Below are 25,114 nucleotides of genomic sequence, written 5' to 3' on the forward strand. Positions count from 1 at the left end.
TGGGGAAAAGAAAAGTCAGGAGGAAAAAGGAATAGGGCTGGAAGGATGGGGAGGGAAGAAATAATAAAAGAACAAAGAAAAGAAAATATATCCGAATCATCCAATCAGGAAAAAAATCGAGATGGTTTTTTGTTTCTCCCAACAACCAAATGCACTGAGACGATAGGACACAAGCGGGTCAAGTTGCCGAACCCATCACACGTGTACGATGCACAAACACCACGGCGGGGGCGGGGGGCGGGGGGGGGGGGAGGGGCAGCCAGCACGCTCAGGCCTGGTGGACATGTGCGTGTTCCGAGGGCATGTTACACTCCAGGCCAGAAATGCATCTGTCACGAGACTCACCGGGCACCCTGCCCTGCCCTGCCGAGCTGCCCGCCCGCTCCTGCCCTCCCTGACCTCACCCCACGGCCAAGAGGAGCAGCGGCTCTAGCCAATTGGGAGAAGCAGAAGAGCATCTTTTCTTACCCCCTTGGCGAGCGGGAATGGGGAGGACGGGAGGGAGCTGGGGCTGTTCGGTTGCAGGGTGAGTCCTCGCTGCCCGCTGAGTCGGAGAAGATGCATTTGGGGCCCTTTCCCCCCTCTCAGGGATGGCTTCTCAGCTTCTGGGGCTGGGTGGAGTAGCACGGGACCAGGCCTGCGGGAAGCAGGAAGCACGCAGCTCCCGTGGGTGGGTGGGCTCAGAGTCCCCGGGCCCACGGAGGGGTCAGTGCTGGGGGCGGGGAGGTGGGGCCATCCCTGCCCCCAGGACCTCCCTGAGTGGCCCCTAGCCTCTGCTCACAGAACTCCTGTCTCCCCACTGTCTGTACCTCCTCCCACCCAAGCCAGAACCCTGGAAACAGTGGGGAGAAAGCCAGCGGGTGGGTGGGCACGGGCTGAGGATGCCATGTGACTATCTGATGCCTGTCTGCTAGGGCTGGGGTGAGGGGATGGGACACTGATGGATGTGGGTGTGGCGTGGCTAGAACTCACAAAGGAGCACTCTTGCCACGTGGTGACTTTGTTGGGCTTGTACAGCACTTGAAATAAAAAAAAATTGTGGCCAATTTTTAAAAACTAGATTTCACCCCAAACCTGACTTTTTGGTCACACGGGCCTGCTTCCCACATGGTAGTTTCATCATGATTGCTCCCTTTAAAACAAGCCAAGGTTCCCAACTTTTACAATGGTACCGGCTCTCCTGGTTTGCAGTATCTGCTTGGCCCTCATAGGCATTTGTGTTTGAGACCCTGCAAACCTGAAACTCTGCTTCACTGGAAAATCAGGGAGGATAATGGGAAGAGCCTCCTGCTAGGACAGGACCTTAACCAGCAGATGCTCAGCAGGGTTTAGTGGAGTCAAGGACTGGCAAGATTTAGATTGGCCTAGTCCCACCCCCAAATGGCTCAGGAGTGACATTCAAGTGTTCACCTCTCCCCTTTTCAGTCTCAAGGTTCCCAGAGGGCTTCCCAGTAGACTGTATCTAGAGCTAGCTCTGGTTTAAGGGCTGCAGGCAGGGAAGGGGCTTAAAGGATTCCTGGGGCTGGAAGGAGACCTTTGGTTTGCTGGCAATGTCTAGGACTCACTGCCCTATCAGCTAGTCCTCTGACCTTTAGGGCAAAGGAGTCTGGAAATCCTACCATGGTTCAGTCACTGCTGTGAAAATGCCCTGGGCACCTCTAACAAGACCCCAACCCTGGGCTCAGCTAAGACAGTTCCTTCCAAGCCCCACTGACCTGACCATAACCCTGTCTGGTGGCCCAGCTGTTCCCCGTCCCCTCCCGTCCATCCCCAAAGTACAAGCCATCCCTTCCATGGGGCGGATCATAACATGTGGGCTCGGGGCAGCATGCAAAGGCAGGCGGGCCCTGGAAGCAGCCTGGGGCTTGGGTGGGCAGGAAGGCGCCTGGCGTCATGCAGGAGAAGCTGGGGGGCTTGGGAATGCATTCAGAGCAGCTGCCCTTCTTGGAGCAAGCAAGGAGACACACGGGGTGGAGCAGAGACAAGAAATGGGGTGAGGGTGAGAGGAGGTGCCAATCGACCCTCATCCTTTCCTTCCATCTTCCTAGTCTGGTCCCTCAAACACCCACATTACTTCTAGCTGCTCTTTCCTCTCCAGCTCCCACCTCTCTAGGCACTGTGGCTCTTCTCAAATCCTGTTCCAGCATCCCACTTTTAGCATAGGTCCGTGGGCAGGACAGGAGACCCCCACTCTCTACACACTACCCACTTGAGCTCCCAGAGAAATCCTGCCATTGGCTGGCTTCCTGAGGGGCAACAGGAAAGGAGACCACAGAGCCCACCCCACCCCAAATCCTGCCTCTGAGCTACAGCGCCTACAACCACTTGCCCAACTGACCAGTCCTCTAGGCACCTGAACCTGCCATGTTTACACGTGGGCATTTCCACTACCTGCCCTCTCCTGGCACACCCTAACTCTACCTGTTCATGCCCTTGTCGAGGCCCCTCTGGAGATGCCCACTTCTCCCCTTGCCTGCTGCTTCCTCCACTAGATCTCCACCCATGTGACTTCTCTCTTGCTAGTATTCCTGCTGACCACCTCCAGCCCAGACACCTGTCAAGTCTCCCTAGTTTGCAGCCAGTGATCTCATCTGCTCACACACACAATCATCCCCATCCCTGCTCCAAGTCCTCCACAGCCTCTTCTGGTGTTTCTGATAGAGCACACAGTCCAGCAGAGCGCCAGGGGCATCTCCTTCCTCCCTCTCCAGTGCTCTCTGCTTCAGCCACACCCCTAACTTGCAGATTCCCACATGCTCTGTTGGACCACAGGACCTTTGCATGAGCTATGCCTTGTTAACTCTGCTCACCCCTCAGCTTGCAGTACAGTTATAGCTTCAGGTGTATTTCAGAGATTGTTTGGCCAATGCCTACCTCCCCCACTTGACTGCAAGTCAAGAGGGACGGGGATGGTCTTGCTTTCTGACCACCATTGCAGCTGTGGTACCAAATAGGGGCTCTTGAAATGTCTGGTGAATGAATGCATGTGTAGTTCAGCAAAGGTGACACTGGGGGTCCTTTCAAGAAGTTTCTGCATTGACGGGGTGTGTGTGTGTGCGCGCGCGCAGAGTTTGGTGGGATTTGAGGAAGTGAGGGGTGTGCAAGTGTGCAGAGAGCTGAGAAAGTGAGAGAGGGGGGAAGATGGTGTGCTTAGGTGGGAGTACAGAAATATAACAGTGACGGTGCATGTGAGTGTGCAAAAGTGTGAGTGTCCACGTGTGAGAAAGTGAGTGTGTCAGTGTGAATATGTGTGCGAGAGTGAGTGTATGGTGAAAGTGAGTGTGCACGTGTGAGCATGCGTGTGTGTGCATGCACGTATGTGCATATAAGAAAGAAATGGAGAGAGGGAGAGAGAGTGTGTGTATGTGTGAGAGAGAGAGAGAGAGAGAAGGAAGAGTGAGTGGGAAAGACAGAGTGTGAAAGGCTCAGAAAGAGAAAGCTAGAAAGAGGAGAGCATGAGCTGTTTGCAGGCCAGGGCTCGGGCTCTGTTGGGAGGGGACAACAGTGGAGAGAGTGGCTGAACTGGCTGGGGGACACCGCTGATGACTTGGTTGGCTGCTTGTCCAGTTGGTAGTATTTATTGCACTCCTCACCATTCTCTGTTAAACCCAAACCAACCCAAACGGAACACCCACATTCAGAATAAGGAAGAACCACCAGAGAGCAAAGGGGACAGGGGAGCAGGGGAGCAGGGGTGGGGGCAGGAGAGACCACCGACAGAGGGGAGGGGTGTGCATCAGGCATTCAACTAGAAAGCCCAGGGCGTGGACGTGCAATGCTGATGCGAGAAGATGCTTCCACAGTTAATGTAAGGCATTTAGACTTCAGAAAGAAGTAAGACCAACCGGATTCTAGATGCAGATGTTGAAGATGGATGGGGAGCGGGCGGGCGGGGGCAGTTGGGGAGGCGTGTTCAGCGTTTTTTAGGTTGATTTGTAACCAGTGCCAAAAAACCCATGGGTTTCGGTTCCCGGGCGGGGAGTGGGGGTGGCGGGTTTGGGAGATAGTCATTGGTGTATGAACACACAGACCACGTCATGGATGAACAAATGAGTTTCATAGTGCATTTTGATTGGATGAGTTTTTCAGACGGCGTTGTGCCAATATACAGTTTAAAGAGCAGGCATGAAAAGAGACAAGACAAGAAACACAATCATTATCCATCGTACACAGGGCAACCCCATGTCCCCCGGTCACTGGGGGCGGCAGCTGAGGCCTGGTGGGCCCCACGGGCAGTCTTGGGGTCACTGTCACGTGCCCTCTCTCCCCAGCCCTAGGGACTTGCCATTCTGGTCCAACAGCCTGGCTTCTGTCCCCTGCCCCAGACCTGGTGGGCTTACCTGGGAGGATTGTGTGCCCTGCCCGGTGGGCAACCTCCACCCACACCAGGTGGGGGGTTAGCACCCACCCTCTCTCTTTCTCTCAAATATATGAACATATAAATACATTGACCAAGGAACTCAAACCAAATACATTAACAGTGAGGATCGCAATAGCAATAATAATAACTGCAATTTGCAAGACATCGAATTCCCAGCAGGCTCCGTGCCAAGCACTTTGCATTGATAGCTCTTCTGTGTTGGGACTTGTGGTTTCCCTCACTACGACATCAGCTGTACAAGGGCAGGTGTTTCTGTCTGTTGGGTCCATAGTTCTGCCCCTGGCCTGGCCCACAGCATGTATGAAATGTACATATGAAGGTGAGTCTTGCAAGAACCCTGTGAGGTTAGTTATGATGGCTAGTCCCATTTCACGTCTAGTGGGAGGGCTGTTTGACTGTTGTAATACCATGGTTCTGTTGCCCCACGATTGCCACCCCTCAATCCCAGCTCAGACCCAGGGCAGGTACTGGCTTCCTGCTTCCTGTTGTCACCCTCATCTCTTTCTAGTTGAACCCTCTGAAGGAGTTCTGTATGCTGAGACCCCAACCATCAGCTAAGCCATGGAAAATGCTTGGCACGTGCCTGGCATCCAGCGGGTGTGCAGCTCTTGTCAAGAATCATTGCTGTCTTGGTTATTATGACGCAGTTGCTCCCATGCCCAGTCCTTGGCTTCGACCCTCTTTGTCCTTTTGCACCTCTGTGAGGCTCTCCCATCTACCCCCAACCTCCAAAGGGACCCCATTCCTGACACCACTGGCACAAGGTCAAGTAGAGGGTCTGCGATGAGCCCTGGGGCAGTCTGCCAGTCAAGGGCCACCATCAGAGATCCCGAGACCCCTGTGTCATGGGAAGTCCCCTTACACTAGAGGAGGGAAATGCCCTGGGAACATTCCCTAGGCCCTGAAAGTGGTGACCCCACTTGGCTTGAGGACCCCCGTACCCTCCTGCCCACAAACCATGAAGGCCATTTCAAGTAGAATTTTCTTGAATCTGGCTCCCTCTGGCCTCCCACACCTGTGGAGTCAGGGCGGGCTCAGCCTGGGCCCTCCAAGGCCCTAGATTTTCTCTATGCATTGGTGTACCCCCTTTACTCAGTAGCCCCAGCCAGGAGGCAGGGTTGGCTGCACAAACCCCCACTGCCCCACATGATACCCGGCACCCCCAGCACTCCCTCTGGCTGGGGCCATGCTCTCGGGGGTGGGGAAGACTTAGAACACATTCCTTCTCTCCCCCCACCCCCACCCACGGCCCAGTCCAGTCTGGTGCTGCCCAGAGAGAAGCCGGCAGGAAACTTACCCCAAACTCTGTCACGAGGATGTCGGTGATGCTGCCCAGAACAGTCACAAAGTCAAAGATGTTCCAGGCATCGCGGAAATAATTCTAGAGGAGGACCCACAAGACAGAGATGCCAACAGAGGGCTCTGTGCTGGCCCCTAATGCGCCAGGGCGTATTAGGGGTGCTGCTCAAACATAGCGTGTTTAGGACTATCCCTGATGTTCAAACACTGAAACATTAATGCCTGGCAGGCCAGCATCAATGACCCCTCTCCCGGACCTTGAGACTCACTGTCTCCAGGAGCCTGCCTTGCCTCTCTGGGCTGTGGTCTGACCCTAGGCATTTTGAGATCCTCACAAAGACCCTCCAGGGGTAAGGATTATCACCCATTTTACACCAGGTGACTGAAGCTTCTAGGGGAACAAAGTCAGACCCCTGTGGGAGACGGCAGACTGGTTTTGAACTCATGCCTTAGATTGTAATTACAAACTCATGGATTCAAGAGGGTTTCTTATAGCACACTTGTTAAAGAGAGGACGCTGGAGCCAGACCAGGGTTCAAATCACAGCTCTGCTCCTGTCTGGATGTGGGACTATGGGTCACTGACTACCCTTGCTGTACTTTCGTTTCCTAGTTTGGAGAAAGGGACTATGACAAAGGGGCAGAAAACAGAGCAGGGGCCTGGAGTCCTTCCTGGCACCTGGCCAACTTGTAGGGACTGTATGTAGTAATGGCATAGAGGGGTCTTGGGCAGTATAGAACTCTCCAGAACTCTTACCCCTGGGCCTGGCCATCCGCAGTAACATGCTGGATGGTTGCTGCTCTAGGAGCCTCGGCCCCAAGCTGGATGTAGATTTCAATAACTGAACTGTGGGGATTGTCTTGTTGTTGCAGTTTCACTTGACCTGTGTTGGGCTGGCTGCTAGCTCAACTGTATCACTGATAAAATGCTGAGCTCTGTCTACACTCCATGGTAGCTAGCCATGACTCCCTGTCCCCCAAGGGTCCCAGCTGTCTCCGGCCCTGCTTCCCTTAATCCAGTACTAGAATGGTGATTCTTGGCACTTCAAGGGGACCTGCTCCAATGTTAAATCCCACCCTGATTGGCAACCCTGCCTGGATCTCACAGTCTGGCTCAAAGCAGCCACCTTTTCTTCTAGTTCCCCAAATGGAAACTTTTCTGCATCTTCATAAAAGCAGAGGCTAGACCAGGGCTTGGGCCCTATTCTGAGTGGACAGAGAAGGAAACATGCTTCAGAGCTGTGACCTCAGGAATCAGGTGCCTGGGCCTGTGTAAGGCAGGCATATGACAGCAATGATGTGATAAATGTTAATCACTACACATGGAGCTTCATAAACAGCAGCTGTTAGATGAATTTGTTGTTACATACGTATAATTGCCTTGAAAGAAACTCAAGTTCCACTGGCACTGTTAGGATCATTGAAGACACTGTTAGTGGCCCACGTTCCTACTACGCACCTTCATTTCTTTGCCCAGGCACTTTCTCTGGGCGCACATTTGTTAAGGAATTAACAAAGAAGCCCTTGGCTATGACCAATGGACAAGACTCTAAGGTGTATGCTCTCTGCTGCCCCTGTGAGGTTCCCAGTGGGACTGAGCCCCAGCTGCCTTGGTGGTGATGATGTACCGTGTAGTCAGTTCCGACCTATAGTGACCCTGTATAGGGTTTCCGAGGCTGTAAATCTTTACAGAATGGCTGGTAGTTTTGAACTGCTGATCTTGAGGTTAGCAGCCCAACTCATAACCACTCTGCTACCAGAGAACTGCTCAGTAACACTCCATTCATTGGCTTCTCTTCCCTGCTTCCCTTCCCTACTCCCCTGTCATGCTTCCTGGGATCACTTCCCAGATAAATTCCTTGCACTCAAATCCTTGTCTCTGGCTCTGCTTCTGGGAGACCGGAAATGAAGACAAAGCATCTTATCTACCCTATACGTGTCTAGACACAGGTTTCAGGCTCTGAGGTAGAAGATTATTTCTGGTGTTTTGCGTTTACATGGGGAACTTGGGGTTGAACTGAAGAGGGAGGTTCAGTGTGGGATTGCCAGGGGTAGGGGAATGGAGGCCCGGCTCCCCAATAGAAGAACCACCTCACCACTGGAAAGCTACTTGGGAGTAAATTAATAGCACAATGCACTTCTACCGGTTGGTGCCCACCAAGTCTGAGAGTGTCCTCCCCACACCACAAACTAGGAAGCTGGGGCACCTGTCACCCTGGTTTTGTAGACATGAAAACAGGTGCAGGAATCAAGTGACCTGTTGAGGTCTTACAGCCGAAAGGGGCCAGAGCCCTGTGTGGCTGCCCCAAGCCTGTGTCCTTGCCCAGACAAACACAGGGCCTTATCCCAGTGGCAGCCCCAGGTCTGGAATCCTGGGACGGGGCTCTTTCTGACAGCAGGGGGCCTCCCTGTTTGAGTGCTCACACTGTCCCAGTGTTTGATACAGTCTGTCAGCCTTGGTGACCTTGGACTCCCCGGAAGGATATTTGTTATAGATTGATTGGGGATTCCTCCTCCTAGGACCCTGTGAACCATGGGGGTAGGGTAGGCCTGGAGAATCCTTCAATTGTAAGGAATTTTCTAATGGGTAGTAGGATTGAGAGCACTGTTTTGGAGGGAGAAGGTGGGTGATGAGATTTACTATAACTCTCCTAGCCCTAAATGAGCATTCACTGTAGGCTCTGCCCTGAGCGTACACATTATTGTGGTCCACGCTCACAAGAGAAATGCTGAGGGGGAGGCAAGGGACCACTCTCAATGCAGCCAGGTGATGGAGGCAGGATTGGAGTCTACGTCTTTCTGGGGCTAAGGCTGATTCTGGAGACCCTGGGTGAGAAGATGACAGTGGGTCACTTTCTTTAGAGAGGCCAGCTAAGCCAGGGTCATCAGGGCAAGTGCCGGCACCAGATGGGTCAATTCAAATCCCAGCTCTAACTCCTCACTGGGGCCTTGGCAAATCACTTAACACACAACCCACGAGCTCAGGCCTTCTTCATCTTCTCCTGGGCTGTGAATCCTCGCAGTGGCCAGGTAGGAAGGCCTCTGAGCAAGATTTGTAAAAGCATAAAAAATAAATCACAAAAATAAATCACTCAGGTCTCCAAGGAGACCCGTGAAAGCAAAATAGTTACCAAAACACTAAAACGTTGTTGTTAGGTGCCATGGAGTCGGTTCTGACTCATAGCGATTCTGCGTACAACAGAATGAACCCCAGTCCTGGTTCTGCGCCATCCTCACAATTGTAACGTTTCAGCCCATTGCTGCTGCCACTGTGTCATTCTATCTTGTTGGGGGGGGGGGTCTTCCTTTTTTTCACTGACCCTGTACTTTATCAAGTATGATGTCCTTTTCCAGGGACTGGTCCCTCCTCGTATGAGAATAAAGTCTTGCCATCCTGGCTTCTAAGGAGGCTGTACATCCAACACAGATTTGTTTGTTCTTCTGGCCATCCAAAGGTACTTTCAATATTCTTCTCCAAAATATCATTCAAACACATGAATTCTTCTACAATCTTCCTTATTGATGGTCCAACTTTCATATGCATATGAGGTGTTTGAAAATCCCCTGGCTTGGGTCTTTAAACAGATATCTTTGCTCTTTAACACTTTAAAGTGGTCTTTTCTAGCAGATTTGCCTCATGCCCCTTTTAATTAACACACTAAATAATGAGTTCTAGCTGCAGGCATTTCAAAACAAAGATGAACTCACACTTCATTGTGAGGTATCTGACACCTCCAGAATGCGGTATGGAAATATTGGATTTTTACCTGTGACAGTGGTGTGTGTGTGTGTTTGCTGTCTACATTCAATACAGAGGGACATGCTAAAGACCAGTTAGCAGCAAGTGAAAAATAAGATGCAATTTTTTCTCCTCCAATTTCGAGGACACTCCCTGAATTCTGTCCACAGACCCCCATGTGGCCAATGGCCAACACTGCATTGGTGGGAGATGAACTCCAGTTAGTAGGTAGGGAACTGGGAAATAGAATGCACTAGAAGAGACAAGTCAAGAGTACACAGGTTATGTGCTAGAAGAGATACTTATTTTGTGAAGATTGCATCCCAGTTGCCTATATGAACATATGTGGCTGGGGTTGTGTTGTAAAATGTAACTCTTACTGTTGTTGTTGTGATGTGCCATGGAGTCAATTCTGATAGCGACCCTGTATAGGGTTTCCAAGGAGCAGTTGGTGAGCTTGAACCACCAACCTTGCAGTTCAAATGACTTTGTAGTCTTACGCATAAGCCCATAGCACCACACCAGGACTCCAACTAGTTGATAGTTAAAATAGTTCGAACACACTGGACTGAACCTGTCTGGATCTCGGTTTCCTTGTCTTTAAAATAAATCAATCTTGTGTGAGGAATAAACTGAGTAGAATCATGCTTGGCATTCAACACTCAGCAAAGGTCTTCTTGGCATCATTTGGCCAGCACAAGAACCTCAAGTGGGGTCCCTGGCCACGAGCATGATGTTTAGGCCATCACTGAACTTGAGGATCTTGGGGATAGGGAGACCACAACCAGCACTCAAGTGCCGTTTTTAGCTTCCTGCTTTCCCACTTAAAATCCCAGCCCAAGGGCCTACTTACCAGAATCCCAAATGCCATGACTTTCAGCACACACTCCAGAGAGAAGAGGGAGGTGAAGACGATGTTGAACACCCTCAGTGCATTTTCATAAGCAAGGGAGGCCCCGTAGAACTAGAAGAGGAAGGAGGAAGGGTGGGTGGGGGTCAGCAGGTTGGGTTGGAGTGGGCAGACCACTCCTTGGCTGTTCTTTCCAGGGTGAGGTTCACCTAGCCTCACTGCACACAGCCTTCTACACCAGGGGGTGTTTTGTTAAGTGCCTTGCAGATGGTACCCATTCAACCTAGCTTCAATGGCTTGATGATCAGAACTCAACTAGAGGAAGATAAAGAATCTGATAAAGGGAACAAGTGTAAATTGCTACAATTTGATGAACTTGACCTATACTTAATGGATGCAGTTGCTCAAAATATCAACTGAGAGGGAGGGAGTCTTCAAATCAAGGATCAAGCCTGCCCCCTCAGTATACAGGGTTGATGTTGTTGTTGTTAAGTGCTGTCAAGTCGATTCCGACCCATCGCAACCATGTGTAGGGTTGCCACGGAACAGCTGGTGACTTGAATCACTGACCTTAGCAGTTCAAACGACTTTGCAGTGTGACGCATTAGCCCACAGCACCAAACCAGGACTCTTACGGACAGGCAAATTAGACACTGGCTACCTAAAATGGAGGGGTGGGCTATAAAGGTATGAAATGGCTGGCTTACAAGTTTTCAAAAGGGAGTTTAGTTTCAGAGTGTGTGGGGGAAGGTAGACTCCCCACTGAATAATTTTCATCTTGTCTAGATGGGCTTGGTAAACAGAAATGGGGATAGGATTCTTCTGATTCAATAGTGAGTAACTGTTATCTTGACTAGTTGCAATAGTCACAACTGTAAAAGTAGAAGTTTTGTAACATAAAGGGGGGAGTAGTTCATCTTACATTCTAGGAACAGAGGACCCTAAGAACATCAAGGGAGAAGAGCATGAGTGGAACATGGGACCCTAACCAGAGAAGCAGCAACACCAGAGATGGAGGCAGAGGTGAGGACATGGAGAGAGAGAGCAGCTGAGGACTCTAGACTCATGGAAAGAGAGGGACTGAGTGCTGATGGCCAGGAGGCAGGCTTGCAGAATGTGCCCTTTGGTTGTTTAAATGATTATCTATTCCTGAGTGTTTCTGTGTACATCAAACAACAACAACAACTCAACAACAACAACAAAAACCCCCCCAGAGAGAATAGAAGCACATACTGTTAAATGAAGATGCATGGAGGGGACGGTAATCATTGCAATGGGAAAAAAACACAACAGGATGAGTGCAAAACTGATGTTCTCCCAGGTAAACTATCACTCAATTCACAATAAAAGCTTTAAAACCAAAAAGAATGAAGTGACAGCACATTGCAATGGATTTGAATATAGAGGCAAACAAGCAAACAGTTACTGTCCTCCCAAGACTTATAGTTTAGCAGAGAAGGGAGGCAATGAAATAGTTTTACTTTTAATTATTCCTAGAAGCTAGCACACTGCTTATAAAGTGTTTAATAAATATTTTTTGAATAATAAAAACAATGAGCCTGCTTTATTTGGCCAAACATTTAATTAACTCACCCCTAACTTGATGGCACTTAACAACAACAATGACAACAACAACGTGATGGCTGGAACTAGGGTTACCTTGGTAGAGACAGGTCAGATGATTTTGACTGCATTATACAGCCTGCAGACCAGACGTTCCCCACCCCAGCTCTATACCAACACAGACCCAGGCCCATAAAGGCTGAGTTCCCTGGTTTGGAGAGAACTGGTTGGTTATGTCTTTTCTCACTCACATCAAACCTCTGTCACTGGGCCCGGTCTTAACTTCCCAGACTCCTGATGAGCCAAGAGGACACCACACCTCTCACAGTAGTTTTGTGGTTGCTTTTTAATCACCTCTTTCTTCTTCTTTTTAAATGGTGCTTTTAAGTACTTTTTTATTGAGGTGAAATATACATAAGAATTATCCTCTTTAATCACTAACAGAAACACAAGACCCATTAGTTACTTCCTATGCTCCCTCCCCACAGCCTCTAAAAACTAAAGCAAACAAACAAAACCCTAAACCCCTTGCCAATGAACTGATACTGATTTATAGCAACTCTACAGAACAGAGTGATATTGTAGGATAAGCACTGGGCTAGTAATCACAAGGTCAGCAGTTCAAACCCACCAACTGCTCTTGAAAACCCATATAGGATCATTATGAGTGGGAACCGATTAGACAGCATACAACAACAACAACAACAACAAAAGGATGGAGTAGAACTGCCCCATAACATTTCTAAGGATGCAATTTTTATGGAAGCAGATTGCCTTGTCTTTTTCCTCTCTTGGAGCGGTTGGTGGATTCAAACTGCTGACCTTTCGGTTAGCAGCTGAGTGCTTAACCACTGTGCCACCAGTGCTCCTTCCCCAGGCTCTTGCTGTCTCTAATCTACTTTCTGTCTCTACGCGTCAGCCGATTCTATTTGATATAAATAGAATCATGTATTGTTTGTCCCTTTGTCTATGACTGAGGAGCTTTCAAGGTTCATCTATGTGGTAACATGAATCTCGACTTCACTTCTCTGTATGGTTGAATAGTGTACCATTGTCTGGATGAGCTACACTTTGTCTGTGCATCGTCTGTTGATGATCACTGGGTTGCTATCCCCTTTTGGCTGTGAGGAATTGTGCTGCCAACACGGGTGTAAAGTAGCTCCTTGAGCTGCTGCTTCCCATTCTTTCGGTTCTATATCTAGGAGGGGAATTGCTGGTCATACGGTAAGTCTATGGTTAACTTTTTGGGCACTGTCCAAATTGTTTTCTATCGTAGCTGCACCATTTTATGAAAAGTACCAAATGCAGTTAATCGTCCCACCAGTAATGGCAGTGGGTTCCAATTTCTACACAGTCTTTTCCTCAGAATAGCCACCCTTGTAGGTGTGAAGTGGTGTTTCATTGTGGGTTAAAAAAAATTGTTGTTGTTGAGAATATGCACGACAAAACATAAACTGATTCAATAATTTCTACATGTAAGACTCAGTGACACTGGTTACATTCTTGGAATTACGCTACTCCTCCTTTTCGGAGTTGTTCCTCCCTCGTTCACAAACACTCACTGCCTCCTAAAGTTCCTATCTAATCTTTCCAGTTGTTGCTTTCAAATTGACTCCACATAGAGAGTTCTTATAAGAGCATAGTGCTCAAGACAAACTCTCTTCACTAGTTAAACTACTCTTTGGTCTAAGAAGACTTCAGAGGATCTTTAAAAGGTTATTTCTCAGAAGTAGCTCATTCATGGCTCCAGAAAGTAGATTCCAAGGGCATTTGAAACTATTCTATATCCTCCCCGCTTTTGATTAGGGTTCATCTATAGAATCTTTGATCAAAATGTCAGTAATGGTAACTAGGTGCCATCCAATTCTTCTGGTCTCATGGTGAAAGAAGCAGTTGTTCATGGAGGCAAGTATTCTTCTCCTACTTCTCATTCTTCTTCCTTTGTTGCTCCAGATAAATAGAGACCAATTGTGCCTTGGATGTCCACTTGCAAGCTTTAAAGAACTCACACTATGCAATGATTTAGGCGGTAGAACAGACGCAACAACACATTATTAGATCAATAAACTGGGATGTCCCATGAAACTATGACCCTAAACTTCCAAACCAAGGAACCAAATCCCATGAAATGTTTGGTTGTACATAAGCAGCGTCAGCAGCTTTTGTTGGGTCTTTGAAGATACATCATTGTAGTCCTGATTTGCATTTTCCTCACGACTGGTGAGCATCTCTTCATGTGTTTATTGCTAATTTGTATATCATTTGGTGAAATGAGTTCCTTTATGTGGACTTTTGCCTTGGCTCTTTGGAAAAATCTTTTGAGAGATTTTCCCTGCTAAGCTCTGAGGCACTACCTTCACCCTGGTTTTCCGTCCCAGAGGGTGTATCGTTTTTGTCCAGGTTGACTGACATTTCTTGAGTAAACTGTAAACAATTTGAGATTGGACACTTTTTGTCCATTCCCAGATTATAGCTTGTCCTGTGACTGGAATGTTCCTAGCGGGACTGGTCAATATATTATGCAAATGAAGTGACTATAGACTAAGACAATGACGTTACTATAACCTACTATGCAAATGAATTATTTGTGGCCTACCAAGAGGGGCCCCTGGTGGGAGGGTCATGCCTTGATATTTATGAGGGTTTTGCTTATTTATGCAGCCATCCCCACAGAGATTGGCAGGCAGAAGCAGAAGCAAAAATGAAGAGAGAAGACAGAAGGAGAGAGAAGAGACAAGGAACCTAAGAAAGTAACACAGAAGTTCCAGGGTCTAGCCTCCTGGAGCTCACAGTTGTGGTGGAAACAACTGTGAGTAAGACAAAGGATAGAGTGTAGTGCTTTCTGGGAAGGCTTCACAGAGGAAGAGTTAGCCAAGCAGGTGGAGGCTCAGAGGTGGTCTGCCTGGGAAACTAGACGGTCCACAGTACTGTGGGTGGGTGCAGGAACGGGGTGGGGGATGAGCAGGGCTCAGGAGGCTGGGCTCTGTGCTGGAGACACGGATGGATGTGAAGGCCCCGATGGTGGAGCGGGTGGAAGCTCACCTTCATCATGAGCACAATGGTGTTGAGCGCGATCATAGCCATGATGGTGTACTCGAAGGGCGGAGACACCACGAACTGCCACATGCGGTACTGGAAACTCTGCTTGTTCTGGGGCATGTGACGCGTCAGCGGCTTGGCGCTGATGGCAAAGTCGATGCAGGCCCTCTGGGGGAGAAAGGACATGGGTTGGGCAGGGCAGGGGCCAGGAGGCTGCACTTTAAGCCTCTACTGTAGCTCACTGCTTCAATTGTTGCCTCTTTGGCCCCAGCAGGCTTCTCGGAGGCCCTGACCATTCCTCCCCGGCACTGCTTTCTTTTCCCAAAAGCTATGGCTACTTGAGAATCCACCCTCTGCCTAATCTTGAACTGACTCTTCCTCTTCCCAGACCCCCGCCCCAGGATCTCACTGTATCTCTTTAGCAAACGTGTGAAGTAGGTAATGATCAATAACCCCATTTTGCAGAAGAGGGAAACAGAAGCTCCAAGAGGTAGTACAGCGGCTATGTGGGGCAAACTTGAATTCAAAGTAAAATCTGACTTGGGAGCTTAACCATTGTGCCTTCTTTTACTTCCAAAATGCCCTGCTTCTCCTGCTCTTTGATTAGGGCAGAGAAAAAGTAATGGAAGGCAGCATTCTTGATGAAGCCAGAGGGCAGAGGCCACGCCTACACTCCCTTCAAACCAACTCACCACGGCTGTGGGGCTGACAACACATAGTGTCCCTACAGGACACGGTAGAACGGCTCCATAGGGTTTCCAAGGCTGTAATCTTTATGGAAGCAGACTGCCTCATCTTTCTCTTATGGAACAGCTGGTGGCTTTGAACTACTGACCTTTCAGTTAGCAGTCAAATACTTAACCCACGTTGCCACCAGAGCTGAACCTACTGTGCTCTTGAGGGGGCTGCATTTTCATTCATAAATACTTGCTGCCCTCCCTAGGGGAGAGTATATGTTTCCATTCCACTGATAGCGGATATGGGTGTGTAGTGGGTTCTGGTCACACAACTGGGAGCAGAAACGATGTGGGTTACTTCTGGGTACAAGCTTCAAGAGCTGAGGACCAGGAGAGACAACACAGAGCAGAGTCAACTCGCTGTGGACAGGCACGGGGAGCAAGAAAGAAACTGTCTCTGGGGATGTCTGCAACAGGAGGTGCTGGGGATTGCTTGTTACTGCAGCACAAGCTGGTCTGAACTGACTGATACGTACACCTTCCATCCAGTGTCCCCTCTGGAAACCCCAGCAGAGATCCTTGCAGATGGAACTCTACTCAGAGCATGCTGCTTTTCCCTTCCCACAGTTGCTTCCTGTGTATGTGTATATGGGGGGGTCAGCTTTTATAAGCAAAGCTGTTGCCATGGAGTCAACTCCAAGTACCCCTATAGAACAGAGTAGAATTGTCCCTCGGCTTTCCAAGGCGGTAAGCCTTTATAGAAACAGACTAGCTCATCTTTCTCCTGTAGAGTGGCTGGTAGGTTTGGACTGCTGACCTTTCTTTTAGCAGATGAGTGCTTAACCATTGCACCAACAGAGCTCCTTGTCAGCTCTTAAGGGGGGATGTGATTGGGAAGTGGCACCTCATTTTTCTCCAGGCTGTACTCCTCCATCATCTTGTCTCCCTGCTCCTGGAAGGTGATGATGATCAAGGCCACAAAAATGTTGACAAAGAAGAAGGGAAACACCACAAAGTAGACAACGTAGAAGATGGACATCTCCATGCGGTAGCCGGGGCTGGGGCCCTGGTTCTCAAAGGTGGCATCCACCGAGTGCTTGAGGACCCTGTGAGGAGCAGGGGAGGGACAAGAGGCAGGGAGGAGGAGGGAGGGGACCGAGAGGTGATGAGGATGGTAGAGAGAGGGTGACAGAGGGGCAGGTGTGCAAGAGTGGAGGAAAATATTCAGAGGGAATGAAATGGAAGTAAACTGATTTCCGACTCTAAAAACCATGGTTATTCGCTAAGTCTTACCCACTCCTTGGTCTTTGGAGAGTGGTGACAACAATAACAGGTCCCATATCCTTTTAATGTTCCCAGCAGGCTTCTTAGGGAAGTTTTTACTGGCTTCATTTTGTACACCAGGAAACTGAGGTTCTGTGATCGAAAGTGCCTTTTCCAAGATCATCCACACAGAAGTGGAGGACTTGAGATTTGAAACCCAGTTTTACAGTGATGGATAGGAAAAAGTATGTTGTCATGAGGTAGCTGTGGGGCTGTGTCTAAGCACTGGAAGAAGTAGATGCTGAGGAGGTGCCCTAGGGATGCCCATGGGAGTGTGTCCAGCTGCTATGTACACTTGTTCAGGTTGTGCGCTGCTAAGGCCTCTGTGTCTAAGGGATGCCATTGATACTTAAACAGCATAGATTTCTGTATTCATTATAACTTTTTTTTTTTTTGCAGATGGCCATCAAGTACCTTGTTGGAACAACATCCTTAAGTATACTGTAAGAACTCTCTGACAATGATGTTGAGGAAGACGTGCCTTTTAAAATGTTTAAAGATGCCTTGTGAGTAGCATGGGGTTGTGTTTGTGGGCCCTGGGTGTGTGTATTTGTGTGTGCAGTGAGAAGAAAGGCATATATGAGTTGGTGTGTTAAGAAAGAGAGTGGGGAGGATGTTAGATTTATCAGGCCTTCAACCTGGTGTCTCCCCAACTAGGGTGAGGAAAATGAGGCACTCACCTTGGGCACAGTGTAAAAGGGCACCAAAAACTCAGTCATCAAATGAAATAATCTTTTATGGAAGTATGTTAGAAAATCAAATTAATACTCCAAAGTCCACAGTGAACAGGAAATCAACATTTTAAATAAAGATAGGGTCTGTCTGTCTGGACTCTTGCATACCTCAGCCTCCCCTGCCTCAACCTAGTCCTGGCTATGATGGGGAGAAAATGATTCTACAGTCAAAGTGACTTGGAAGAGGCCACGTGGTTGCTCCCACCTTGGAGGTCTGCACTGTTCACCAGTAGAGGAGGGGTCTGTGGGGGCATGTGCCTGCCCACCTGGTACCTCTCTTCAAATTAGAAATGGAATCACTGGGCAGAGAGTGAGAGTGTTGGGCACTCAGGACTTGGCGAGTTGGGTGAGGGCTGGATTTCAACCCCTAGAAGCCCAACCACAGTGGGAGCTGCGGTACTGTGGTACCGTGGACAGCTCCTCGGGAGTCAACAAGGTCTCTGCATCAGGAAGCCAGGAATTGAGCCCTCCTCCTCTCCAAGACCTCTCTTGGGTTTTCAGGCCCTTAATTCTCCCTTGCTGCCTCCCACCCCTCTTCCTTTAGTGCTCTCCACTCACACTACTTACTGTGGCCAGCCTTCCCCCGTGGACACGGTGAAGAGGGTTAGCAGAGCCCACAGCACGTTGTCATAATGGAACTCGTACTTCTTCCATTCTCGGTCTCGGGCTTTCACCTCGTTCTTCTCATAAAGGAGGTACTTGCCGCTGCCACAAAGAGTGGGGCTGTTAGTCAATGTGGGAGGAGCCTCTGGCCACCAGGGATGGGAGGAGGACAAGGGGCCTACACGGCCTGGTACGCAAAGGCCCCTGCTATTTCTCATTCTGAAATGTGTCTGCTGTAAATATTTCAAATAAGGGATTGTGGATGCATATGCATATTCCCATGCTGACAGTAATTGGAAGGTTCCATAACCAACTTATGGCTCATTCTGGGGGACTGTGGGAGCAGTCATATGGAGAGAAGTTCACAGGGTGGCTCCAGGACCGTACATCAGATGGACAAGCCAACTCACTGCCAGTACCCACTTCTAGGGTGGGAGCCTTAGGCTGGGCGGGTCCTTAACCTGTCCCAGAAAAGATACACAGAGCACATTTCTAGCCTCATTCAACCAAGGGAAAGAACTGCTATTTCCCTTCATGGCTCTTTTTAGGGCTGGAAACAAAAACTGGCCTTAGTGAAATGATTAGGATCCTTCTAATTTCAGGAAGTGGAAACCAACACAACAACAGGGCACCAGGTGCCACATGGTAACATAGCAATTGCAATACTGACTCATGTTTGGTTTGTCGAAGGCCCACCACTTCCCATGGGCTGGGCATGTGTGAAGATGAATGTACAGTGACAGGACCCTGGGTCCACAATCTCTTAGCCAGAAAGCTCTGTGTGATGGTTAAGGTTACTGTCAACTTAGCTAGACCAGGATTTTCAGTGGTTTGATATAGTTTGGCAGTTATGCAATGATGCAATTTACCTGTTTTGTAATGATGTAGCTATCTTTTATTTTGTGATTTAATGTAATCCCTTCCATGGTGTGGTCAAGAAGTAAGTTTTAAAGAGACTTCCCTCTTAAATTTATGGGTGTGGTATGCATCCAATATGTATGGGTATTTTAGAAAAACTCGATGGCTTTTGCTTGCTCTGGAACCTGCATCCCAGCTCATCATCATCTGACCTCTGGACGTGGGACTTCAGCCAGTGGCCTACCATATCACCTGCTGCTCTTGGGTTTGTCAGCACCATTGCTACATGAGTCACAATCCAGATGCCTAACTCATAGACTTAGGACTTGCCAGCCTCTAAAACTACACAAACCATTTCCTTGAGATAAAGTTCTCTATCTATACACCTGAGTATATATATGGATATATATACTCCACCGCTTTTGCTTTCTAGGGAACCCAGCCTAAGACATTTAGTACTAAAAGTAGTTATAGAGAAACAAAATCATAAAGATGAGTTTTCTAAATTGATTCTCAAGTCTGACTAGTTTTGAGTGTGCTGATGAGTCTGCCTCCACTAGGAGTCGATGCTAATCCATGGCACAAGGGGGCAATATTAATATGGAGAATCCCACCATCAATACATCAAGTACTGGTGAGAAGAGAGTGGTGGGTGACTGCATATTTGTTACTTTTCTACAATTTTGTTAGAATGAGAAGTATAGATGAGCTAGTTGATTGGTTCTACTTTTGCAAGACAAAGTGATGAACGAAAGAGATGAGCTCTGGGCTTCAGAGTCATAGCTCAAATGCCATTTAAATACCTCAAAGTTGCTACCTGTTCCCTGAAGGACAGGCTTATTCCTTGTCGTAATAGAGCGGATACTGCTGAAAACCAAACCATCATTGTAAGAATGGCTGAATTGCAACAGCAATTGAACTCTCTACTTCAAATGGTATTCTGAAGTTCAAGTGAGGGCATTGACTGGGAAAAATGTGACCCTGAAACTTGAGATGAGGACATATGGGCAGATAATCAGGAAGCTGGGGACATTGAGCCCTTAAATTCCATTAAATCACTTCTGTCAACAGAACTCCTTTTTCTGCTAACTCACCCTCCCTAATAAAATTATGATCCCTTCCACCCCATCTGATGAGATTAACCCACCTGTGCCTGACGAGTCCTTGTCTAAGATATCACCTGGGCAGCATCAGGGGTTGTCGGAGACAAGTTTTATAAGACATTATTGAATGGTCCCAGAACCTCCCCACACCCATATTTACTTCTAGACCTATGACTAGACTTAAGTGACAGAAAGTTCCAAATGGTAAAGTACAAATTGTGATCCAAGAGGAAGTATTTTATACTCTAAAATAACTGCTTAGTGTTTTAATATGTACAAACAGAAATTTTGGGGGAATATGTGTGGGAATGGTTATTAAAGGGTGTGAGATAATGGTACAAGGAACATAAAGTTGGAGCCATCTGAGTTTATTGATAAATCCACTAAGCAAAGATTCTTCATTCAGTGTTTCAGTTTGAGAGGTTAGGAAAGGATCTGTTTGGTTCACTGCAGCATGAATTGCACAGTGGCCTACACTAAACCAATCTGAAGTACAAGATCTGTCTTGTATATTGTAGAAGAAGGTATAAAAAGGCTTAAGGAAATTAACATGTTAGAATGGATTTATCAGGTTAGATCCACAGACCCACATATGGAATGCCCAAAAGATACACCTTTTTCCACAATGGTGAAGAAGAAATTTGCAAAGGGTGTCCCATCATCCTTGAAGACTGCTGTGATTGCTTTTAGGTAAGTCAGACTTGGCAGTGGGAACTGAATTAAGACACCTGACTAGACTCCATGGTAGTAGGGGCCAAGTGGTGGTACTTAATGGACAAAGACAAGGTGAGCATGGTAACTACAGTGGACAACAGAGTCAAAGCAGTAATCAGAATAGACTGACTCACACAGCACTGGCTACTTAGGCATGAAGGAGCTCTGGTAGCGTAGTGGTTACAAATCGGGCTGCGAACCTCAGGGTCAGCAGTTCGAAACTACTAGCTGTTCCGTGGGCGAAAGATGAGGCTCTCTGCTCCCGTAAAGATTTACAGTCTTGGAAACCCTGTACAGGGTCACTATGAGTCGGAACCGACTCCACGGCACACAACAACAACAACAACTTAGGCATGATGTTCCTAGTAGTGAAAAAGATGAAAATTTACTAAATATTTAATTGACCTGTACCAGCAGAAGAATTCTAGGTCTAGTGAATTGCAGTCTAACTTGAATCACAAGAATAGAAACTCACAACCCCTTAATCAATTCCTAGACTTGCATTAAATACCTCAAGGTCTCCTTGAGGGAACCTACACTACACTGCCAAATACTCATACTGCCAACCTTTCCCCAGCTATGCTCGAGAATCTATGGTCTTTTATGAGAGTGCGTGTTCATTGGGGGAGAGGAAATAATTGAACTTTGGGGGGATTACTGGAAACTGGCTCTGAATTGACACTTATTCCAGGAGACCCAAAACATCATTATGGTCCACCAGTCAGAGTAGGAGCAAATAGAGTTCAGATTATTAATGGAGTCTTAGGTGGGTCTCACAGTGGGTACCTGAGCCCATCCTGCAGGAGTGATTTTCCCAGGTCCAGAATACATAATTAGTATAGATACACTCAGCAACTGGCAGAACACTGCACAGATCCTTGCCATGTGGAACAAGGGCTATTATGGTAGGAAAAGCCAAGTAGAAGCCATTAGAACAGACCCTATTTAGCAAAATGGGAAAACGAAAGCAATACCATGTTTTAGAGGGACTGCAGAGACATGAAGGATATCAAGGACATGAAGGATACAGGGGTGCTGAGTCCCACTACATCCCATTTAAGTTATCTATTTGGATAGAGCTTAAAGAATGACAGTAGATTATTGTAAACTTAAACAGGTGGTAACTCCAGTTGCTGCTGTTGTTCCAGATGTGGTTTCACTGTTTGAGTAAATTAATACATCTTTTGGTACCTGGTTGGTCTGGCCAATAATTTCTCGTTTCTGGTTTTGAAGGATCACCAGAAGCAGTTTTTCTTTAGTTGGTAAGACCAGCAATACATCTTCATTGTCTTACCTCAAGGGACTATAAACTCTCCAGCTCGTTGCCATAATTTAGTCTAAGGGGATCCTGATCACCTTTCCCTTCCACAAGATATTACACTGGTCTATGATAATGGTGATATTACACTTATTTGACATAGTAAGCAAGAAGTATCAATAACTCTAGATATGTGCTTGTTGTTGTTGTTGTTATGTGCCATCGAGTTGGTTCCGACCCATAGCGACTCTGTACAGGGTTTCCGAGGGTGTAAATCTTTACGGGAGTAGAAAGCCTCATCTTTCTCCCACAGATATGTGCTAGAGGTTGGAAAATTAACCTGATAAAAATTCAGGCACCTTCCACCTCAGTGAAATTTCTAGGGGCACAGTGGTACAGGGCATGTTTAGACATACCTACTAAGGTGAAGGGTAAGTTATTGCACTTGCCCATCCCACAGCTAAAAAGGAGGCACAATACCTGGTGGATCTCTTTGGACTTTGGAGACAGCATAGCCCTAATTTGGTGTGCTACTCAGCCTATGTGGAGTCTTGGTGTGGCGCTGTGGGCTAATACATCAGACTGCAAAGTCGTTTGAACTGTGAGTTCGGTGGTTCAAGCTCACCAGCTGCTCCTTGGAAACCCTATACAGGGTCACTATGGGTTGGAATCGACTCGATGACACTTTCACAACAACAACAACAACAACACTCAGCCTATTTATCAAGTGACTTGAAAAGCTGCTAGTTTTGAGTGGGGCCCAGAATAAGAGCAGGTTCTGCAACAGGTTCAGGCTGCCATGCAATCCACTCAGTCACTTAGGCCATATGATCCGGCTAATCCAATGATTCCTCAAGTATCAGTGGCAGATAAAAGGGGCTGTTTGGATTCTTTGGCTAGCCTCTATTACCTATTAGTGAATCACAGTGTAGACCCTTAGAATTTTGGAGCAAAGCTCTGACATCCTCTGCATATAACTGTTCTCCTTTTGAGAAACAGCTTTTGGCTTATTTCTGGGCTTTAGTAGGGACTGAATGCTTAACTACAGGCCAACAAGTCAGCACACGGCCTGAGCTGCCCATTGTAAACTGGGTGTTGTCTGACCCACAGAATCATAAAGTTGATGTGCATAGCAGTACTTTATCAGTAAATGGAAATGGTATATGTAAGACTTGAAGGCACAAGTAAGTTACATGAGGAAGTGGCTCAAATACCCATGGTCTCCACTCCTGTCACATTTCCCTGCCTTCGCAGTCTGCACCTTTGGCCTCATGGGGTATTCACTGCCATCAACTGGCTGAGGAAGAGAAACCTCGTGTTTGGTTTACATACGGTTCTGCACAATAGGCAGGCACTACTTGAATGGGGACAGTGGCAACACTGCAGCTCCTTTCTGGGTCCTCCTTGGAAGACAATGGTGAACAGAGACCTCCCAATTGGCAGAACTTTAAGCAGTACCCCTGGATGTTCACTTTGCTAGGAAGGAGAAATAGCCAGATGTGCAGCTGTGTGCTGGCTCTTGGGCTGTGGCCAATAGTTTTGTTGGATGATCAGGAACTTGGAAGATTGGAAAATTGGTGACAAACAGACAGGTGTGGGGAAGAGGTTTGTGGACATATCTATATCGGTGTCTCATGTGGATGCTCACCAATGGGTGATCTTGGCAGAGTAAGATTTTAGCAATCATGTGGCTAGGATGATACATTCTGTGGAAACCAATGATCTTTCCCCAGCCACTCTTGTCATTGTCCCATGAGCTCATGAAAAAAGTGACCAGAGGTGAAGGGATAGAGGTTATGCATTATTAGCTCAGCAACATGGACTTCGACTGACCAAGGCCAACTTGGCTGTAGCCACTGCTGAGTGCCCAACCTGCCAGCAGCAGAGACCAAGACTGAGTGTTAGGGAACCAGTGTTTTGTTTTGACTGGAATAAATACATACTCTGGATATAAATTTGCCTTCCCTGCATGCAACGCTTCTAGCAAAATGACTGATTTATAGGATGCCTTATCTACAGGCAGGGTATCCCACACAGGATCACAGATCAAGGGACTCATTTAATAGCAAATGAAGTATAACAATGGATACTACCATGCTCCCCTCATCTTGAAGCAGCTGGCTTTATAGAACAATGGAATGGTCTTCTAAAGACATAGTTGTAGCACCAGCTAAGACGTCAACCTTGCAGGGTTGGAGCAATGCTCTCTAGGAAGCGGTATATGCTCTAAATTAGTGTCTAATATATAGTGCTATTTCTCCCATAGCTAGGATTCATGAGTCCAGGAAAGAAGGGTTAGAAATGGGAGTGTCACCTCTCACTATTACTCTCAGTGACCCACTCAGAAATATTTTGCTTCCTGTCTCCACAACCTTAGACTAGAGATTTTAGTTCCAAAGGGAAGAATGCTTCCATCAGGAGATACAACATAGATTCCATTGAACTAAAAGTTAAGAATGTCACCTGGCTACTTTGGGCTCCTCATGCCTCAGGATTAACAGGCAAAGGAAGGAGTTACCATATTGACTAGTGTGATTGATTGATTGTTGTTCTTAAATGCCATTGAGTCAGTTCTGACTCATAGAGACCCTGTACAGGGTTTCCAAGGAGCAGCTGGTGGGTTTCAACCCCTGACCTTGTGGTTTGCAGTCCAGTGCTTATCCTACAGCATTACACCTGGAATCCTGATCCTGATTACTGAGGGGAAATTTGAAATTCTCTTACATAATGGAGTATATCTGGGATAAAGGGATCCCTTAAGACATCTCTTATATTACCATGCCCTGTGATTAAAGTCAATGGAAAACCACAGCAACACAAATCCAACAGGCTAATGACATACACACTTTCGGGATGAAGGCTTGGGTCATCCCACTAAGTAAAGAACCACAACCAGCTGAGGTGCTTGCTGAGGGCAAAGAGAATATGGAATGGGTGGTAGAAGAAGGTAGTTCTAAATATTATGACCATGTGA

The 25,114-nt window shown here is 47.6% G+C and overlaps 1 protein-coding gene across 1 annotated transcript in view; it reads right to left on the reverse strand.

Annotated features, from left to right (window-relative positions):
• CACNA1A (calcium channel, voltage-dependent, P/Q type, alpha 1A subunit) overlaps positions 1–25,114 on the reverse strand; it is a 325,229-nt gene that overhangs the window by 35,438 nt on the left and 264,677 nt on the right. The window contains exons 28-32 of the mRNA XM_006874309.1: positions 18,172–18,309; positions 16,452–16,653; positions 14,874–15,038; positions 10,272–10,382; positions 5,679–5,762 (exon numbers count right to left, since the gene is read on the reverse strand). Coding sequence (XP_006874371.1) covers positions 5,679–5,762; positions 10,272–10,382; positions 14,874–15,038; positions 16,452–16,653; positions 18,172–18,309 — 700 coding nt within the window. The remainder of the gene's footprint in view (positions 1–5,678; positions 5,763–10,271; positions 10,383–14,873; positions 15,039–16,451; positions 16,654–18,171; positions 18,310–25,114) is intronic.

The sequence above is a fragment of the Chrysochloris asiatica genome, unplaced genomic scaffold (genome assembly GCF_000296735.1).
Source record: "Chrysochloris asiatica unplaced genomic scaffold, ChrAsi1.0 scaffold00268, whole genome shotgun sequence".
NCBI classification, from domain to species: Eukaryota; Metazoa; Chordata; class Mammalia; order Afrosoricida; family Chrysochloridae; genus Chrysochloris; species Chrysochloris asiatica.